Source organism: Sinocyclocheilus rhinocerous, unplaced genomic scaffold (genome assembly GCF_001515625.1).
Source record: "Sinocyclocheilus rhinocerous isolate Xijiao unplaced genomic scaffold, SAMN03320098_v1.1 scaffold161, whole genome shotgun sequence".
Classification (NCBI taxonomy): domain Eukaryota; kingdom Metazoa; phylum Chordata; class Actinopteri; order Cypriniformes; family Cyprinidae; genus Sinocyclocheilus; species Sinocyclocheilus rhinocerous.
The window spans coordinates 931302-937112 of record NW_015627226.1 but is presented as its reverse complement, the minus strand read 5'-3'; the positions used below and the strand labels follow the sequence as shown (position 1 = coordinate 937112).

Here is a 5811-nt window from a genome sequence, read left to right as displayed (position 1 = left end):
GCACTGGATAGCTGGCCAATCAGAGCACACCTCGCTTTTCAGACTGATGAGCTTTGTAAAAATCGACGCGTTTCAGAAAGGCGGGGCATAGAGGAGAAACGATAATGTACAGTATGTGGAAAATGTGTTTTTTGAACCTTAAACCGCATAAACACATTTCATTACACCAAATGCACAAAATAATGTTCTTTTTAGCTACATCATATGACCGCTTTAAACAGGTAACAAATAAAGAAAACATAAAACATTCTAAACCACCTGAATAAAAAAAGCTTTGCTACTTTAGTGTAGTTTAGTACAACCAGTTGAGCAGAACAACACTGCAGTGTAGAAAACAGTCTTTCAGCATTCTACCAACACTAATATTAACAATACATAAAATAGATTTAATGTCATACGTAAAGTCAGATGTTTTAAACAGAACGTAAATAAACCACAGGGCAGTCTATATCAATTTTGCATAAATCTAATCATTAATTTATTAAATACATCATTGAAATTGCAAGTCAATCTCAACTGGCATGTTATCAGAGTTATTAATAGTATTTTTGTCTGTCTAGATTATGAAATGCCTTCTTTCAGAGCACTGTTTTTATCTATGCGCTTACACCGAATATATACTCAAATCGCGATCTCCTGCGGAGATCATTTCCACAGAACTGTAATTACTTGGATGCTTAACGAAATAAAGGTTATATAGAAAACGTTAATGTAATTTAGGCAGTCTTGAGCGAGTGGATCTTGTTAAAAGCTACATACAGTGGTCATACTGGAACATGCCTGAGCGTCAATCAGGTCACAGAATGGAACTCATAAATGGCAGCTTTACGAGAATATAATTACATTGCATAAACAACAGAGAGAGTTAAATTAAGCTGGTTTGTTTCCAACATGCACTTATTTAAGTCTGTTGTATTTAACAACAATTTAGTTGTTAATGTTCCTGTGGCTCAGTGGTAGAGCGTTGCGTTAGCAGCGCAAAGGTCGTGGGTTCAATTCCCAGGGAACACACATACTGATAAAAAATGTATAACCTGAATGCACTGTAAGTAAAGCGTCTGCTAAATGCATACATTTAATTTAATTTTAACTCTTTACACCTTTGAGGAGTAACTTTATGGATTGCATGACTCTTTTTGAGTTTACCTCTTTCTCAACGGCAAGCTTAAACGGCATATCAATCAATTATGTAACGCATCTCATTTGTGCATTATTGGCTGATATGTTAAATAAAGCAAATCAAGTTACTTTAACTGTAAACGTTGTGTTGACTCGTCTCTCTTTAAGATGCAGTGCCGTAATGGCGGTCTTGTGTGCAATTATCAAAGTGCCCACAAGATAGCGCATATCGTAAATCCGATATTACAAAACCGATATCCGATAATGGAAAAATGCTTACATATCGGGAAAAAAACTGATTATCAGTCGAGCTCTACTTACAGTATCACAGGGCTCTACGTTTACTTTTCTTTTTAGGAGCGCTTGTGCTCCTAATTTAACAAATTTAGGAGCACGGTCAAACATTTAGGAGACACTTTGTTTGTTATAATGAGAGGATACGTCTGTGATACATTACTCAATGCTGCAGAAACACGTAAGTACGTTAGAACTTTTGAAGCTCCCTCAGCGCAAACACAAATATGCTGATCGGGTCAGTCGCACAGGTGCTCCTAAATCTTATTTCATAGTCGCACGCAGTAGTTTTCAGTCGCAAATGCGAAATGGTCGCACTGTAGAGCCCTGTATCATAGTTGTGATGTAATGAAAGTGTGCGACAGAACTTTTTTTCCATATTGTGATGTACATCTGAGTGACACCGATTATCCAAAATGGAAAAAAAAAGTAGGGAGGTGACTTGGTTCTATCCTTTGGTGGATGTGAAGAAAGTGGTGGGGTTTCAGTGGACTAAATGATTGGAGAAATACAGCATGTCACCAGAAAGAAGACTGTAATTTCACCAGAAGATTGAGTCATGACAATTTAAAAAAAATATGGGCTCACAATCTTTTTTTTTTTTTTTTTTAATTAGCTGCTTTGATTAATCGTTCACTGTAAATTCAATTAGATACATTTAAAAAAAAAAAAAGGGTGAATTTTCTTCTCATGCCAACTTTAAGCCAGTATAATGGGGATGGGCAAGTAATTGATGCATATTTTTGGCTGTATCTAGGATTGGGGTTGAGTAATGCTGCTCAGAGCATGCTGAGCCGCCCCATGCAGAGGAAGCTGGTGACTCTGGTGCACTGTCAGCTGGTGGAAGAGGAAGGACGGGTCAGGGCCATGCGGGCAGCCCGTTCTCTGGGTGAAAGGACTGTTACTGAGCTCATTCTGCAGCACCAAAACCCCCAGCAGCTCTCCTCCAACCTATGGGCTGCTGTCAGAGCCAGAGGCTGCCAGTTCCTGGGCCCTGGTAAGATAACACTAAGCCTGTTCACACCAACATGAATGGTCATCGCAAAAATTTGGTCTTGTGGAAGTTCTAGTGTCTTATATGTTGGCCTTTTTTTATCTACAGCCATGCAGGAGGAGGCACTAAAGCTGGTGCTGTTGGCTTTGGAAGATGGATCCGCTCTTTCCAGGAAGGTTCTGGTCCTCTTTGTGGTCCAGAGACTGGAACCAAGATTTCCTCAGGCCTCCAAAACCAGTATTGGACATGTAGTTCAGCTCCTCTACCGTGCCTCCTGCTTCAAGGTAGGTACCCTTTATTGTGCACTTGATCTCATCTGAGCTTTTCACAAGCATCTTATGAGATGCTTTATCTTATGAGTTTTTTTTTTCTTCTCGGTTTTGTTTTCGAATTCATATTCAGATTTGTTGGGATTCTTTGTTTGGGTTGCTTTTAATGTGCAAATTAACTTTTTCATCACCTCAACAGCTTATTTGCAATAACATTATCAGCTGTAGCTCTGAGGTTTCAATTGAATCTCTTATGTGTTGTAGGTGACTAAGCGAGATGAGGATTCATCATTAATGCAGTTGAAAGAGGAATTCCGCACGTATGAGGCACTTCGGCGGGAACACGACTCTCAGATTGTTCAAATCGCAATGGAGGGAGGGCTCCGCATCGCGCCCGATCAGTGGTCTTCTCTGCTGTATGGAGACCAGTCTCATAAGTCTCACATGCAGTCCATCATTGACAAGGTATAACTGCCGTCTGTTTGCACGGCTTGAGAATTTCATGCACTCTTTCAAATGGCATAAATAGTGTTATGTCTCAGAATAATGGACAAAGGGAATACTGTTTGTCTTTCAGCTGCAGACCCCAGCATCGTTTGCTCAGAGCGTGCAGGAGCTGACCATCGCACTGCAGAGGACGGGTGACCCTGCCAATCTCAACCGGCTGAGACCTCACCTCGAGTTACTCGCTAACATCGACCCTAGTCCAGGTTTGCTAAGACAGACAAACCTAAGATGATGACTGAGCATCTGAGAAACTGAATTAGAGCTTAGCGGTATGATGGCGGTATGACCCGTGCTGGCAAAATGACTCTGAATGCACACAGGCTAATTACGAGCTACAGGCAAAACGAGTGAAAAATGTCAATTTTGGTTGAATTTGAGGTTTTCACAAAAATGAGATCATTAAGCCCTTGTCTAGTGATCCCAATGAAACGCATAGTTATTAAACAACTAAAATGTTCTTTATTTGTACTTTTTCTGAGACGTCTACCTTCTTTGTTTTGAAAAGTTGCGTTTGTCCATCGGAAGCAAAGCACTTGTGTCTAATGTTTTGGTTTTAGTTTTGAATAGAACATGCAGGAACGAGAAAATAAAGTGTTGGACTTGATTGATGTTAAGAGCAATAAGCCGCAAAAAGGATCTTACTCGCGCTGACTGACACGTCTGAAGCGTGCGTACAAAGACAGCGCGCAATCCCGATATACACATACACACAGAATTGCAGTATTTCATTTGCATTTCTTGGCAAATATTCACATAAACATAATCTGTTATGTTTTAAGTTAACTTTTGGTTAACTGTTAGTGAAAAACATCTGATGTGTAACATTATATTAGATCTGTATATTACAGTAGGTCTTAATATATAGTCCGTTTGTTTCATTATTGTTAATCAAACAATAAAAGAAAAGAGGGAATCACTAGTGCTCTCGATTGAACTGCTTTATTTGTAATGAATACACTGAAGACTATGCAGTGATTTTTACATTTGATTATTTGTTTTTCTTACTTGAATGATTCTGTTTAGATGTAAAATGTGATTTTTTTTTTCTTATATTTGTTCAATGCTTATTTGCAACTTTGTTCTTAATTTTAATAACAATGATAAATTAAGAAAATATATTATGAATAATATAGCTATTAAGAAAATAATTGGAGGAAAAGATGCATCATGCTGCATTGAGAATCATTTATCGTCGAATCCTTGCACTCTGAATCGTAACCGAATCCTGATGCAAGTGAAGATTCACACCTCTAGTCGCAATAATGTCTTCGATGATTGGTTAAACCCCCACCCCACGTGTGGTGCATTGTGGTATCTTGGGAAAAAAAAGTTGTACCTATATTTTTCCTATAGATTGGTGTGTGCCGAATTTGGTGGTATTACCAGATTAACTAGATTTTTCTCAATTTATTTTGCTGACTCGATCTACTTTAGACAGGTGTTGCTCAAGTTCTTTTTTTCTGATTCCAACAAATGATACATCATTTTGATGTTAATAACAATAACTCATTTTTGAAAATTTGCTCATTGTGACTCATTTTGCCAGCATGGGTAACCCAAGTAAGGTAACCCATACTCTGAATTTGTTCTCTATTTTACCCATCCAAGTAAGAGGTGAACACACCCATCGTGAACACTCACCCGGTGGGTAGCAGTGGGCAGCCATTCGCTGCGGCCCCGGGGAGCAATTGGGGGTTCTGGTGCCTTGCTTAAAGGGTTAGTTCACCCAAAAATGAAAATTAGCCTGTGTTCTACTCACCCTCAAAGCATCCTAGGTGTATGTGACTTTCTTCTTTCAGACGAATCCAATCGGAGTTATATTAAAAACTGTCCTGGCTATTCCAAGCCTTTCAATGGGGGAAAGCGGGTGTTGGTTGTCAACAGTTCAGAAGACGTGAAATAAAGTGCGCGCATCCGTAATAAAACGTCCCTCACAAGGCTCCGGGGGGTGAATAAAGGCCTCCTGTAGCGAATCCATGCATTTTTGTAAGATAAATATCCATATTTCAAACGTAATTAACACTTTTTTTTTCTCACTTCCGCTGACTATCGTATGCGGAAGCCGTTCCGGTGGATGACGTAAGACGTCGACGTTGCGTAATTAGTGACGAACGCGGAAACGAAACAAAATGCCGGTCACGAATTAGAAGCACAAAACGAGGATTTGTAAAGAAAAATGTCGGAGGATTTCGATATAAGCTAAGAGGAGACCGATTTTCCTTTGCTCCTGCATTTCTCAGAGGCGCGTGCACGATGCCTACGTACTACGTCATCCGCCTGCACGACTTCCGCGTACGATAGTCAGCGGAAGTGCAGCGGTCACTTAGTCGTTGTTGCTTGTGGAACTTGTTGACTTTTGATGAGTTTGAGCGCGTGATGCGCGCTGTGAAAAAGTGTGTTGGATTGGAAACACAAATTGAGGACCAATCTGCACCTTATTGAGGACCCGTGTCCCGTGGCGTTAATATACTACTGCATCTGTGCCAGCGCGTGATGTAAAAATGCAGCTCGTTAATAAACGTTTTTTTTAAATCCATTTTATACAATCTGCCTTCAATTAGCAAGTGCACTAGTGCATAAACAATTTTCAAGTTCAACACTTTTTGTTCCATTCAGTTGTGGATGCTG

At 39.8% G+C, this 5811-nt stretch overlaps 1 protein-coding gene, 1 long non-coding RNA gene and 1 other non-coding gene across 8 annotated transcripts in view; 2 read left to right on the top strand and 1 right to left on the bottom strand.

The window, feature by feature from the left end:
* The window catches only part of rc3h1b (ring finger and CCCH-type domains 1b), a 30745-nt gene that overhangs the window by 10010 nt on the left and 14924 nt on the right, over positions 1-5811 (top strand). For all 6 annotated transcript variants that reach the window (XM_016530423.1, XM_016530401.1, XM_016530418.1 and 3 more), the window contains exons 4-7: positions 2171-2410; positions 2516-2691; positions 2941-3141; positions 3254-3386. In XM_016530423.1, coding sequence (XP_016385909.1) covers positions 2171-2410; positions 2516-2691; positions 2941-3141; positions 3254-3386 — 750 coding nt within the window. The remainder of the gene's footprint in view (positions 1-2170; positions 2411-2515; positions 2692-2940; positions 3142-3253; positions 3387-5811) is intronic.
* trnaa-agc (transfer RNA alanine (anticodon AGC)) lies at positions 940-1009 on the top strand. Its single transcript has one exon. It is a non-coding gene; the product is annotated as a tRNA-Ala (tRNA).
* The window catches only part of LOC107722207 (uncharacterized), a 17016-nt gene continuing 12285 nt past the window's right edge, over positions 1081-5811 (bottom strand). Inside the window, exon 3 of the long non-coding RNA XR_001637782.1 lies at positions 1081-1092. This is a non-coding gene — a long non-coding RNA (uncharacterized LOC107722207). The remainder of the gene's footprint in view (positions 1093-5811) is intronic.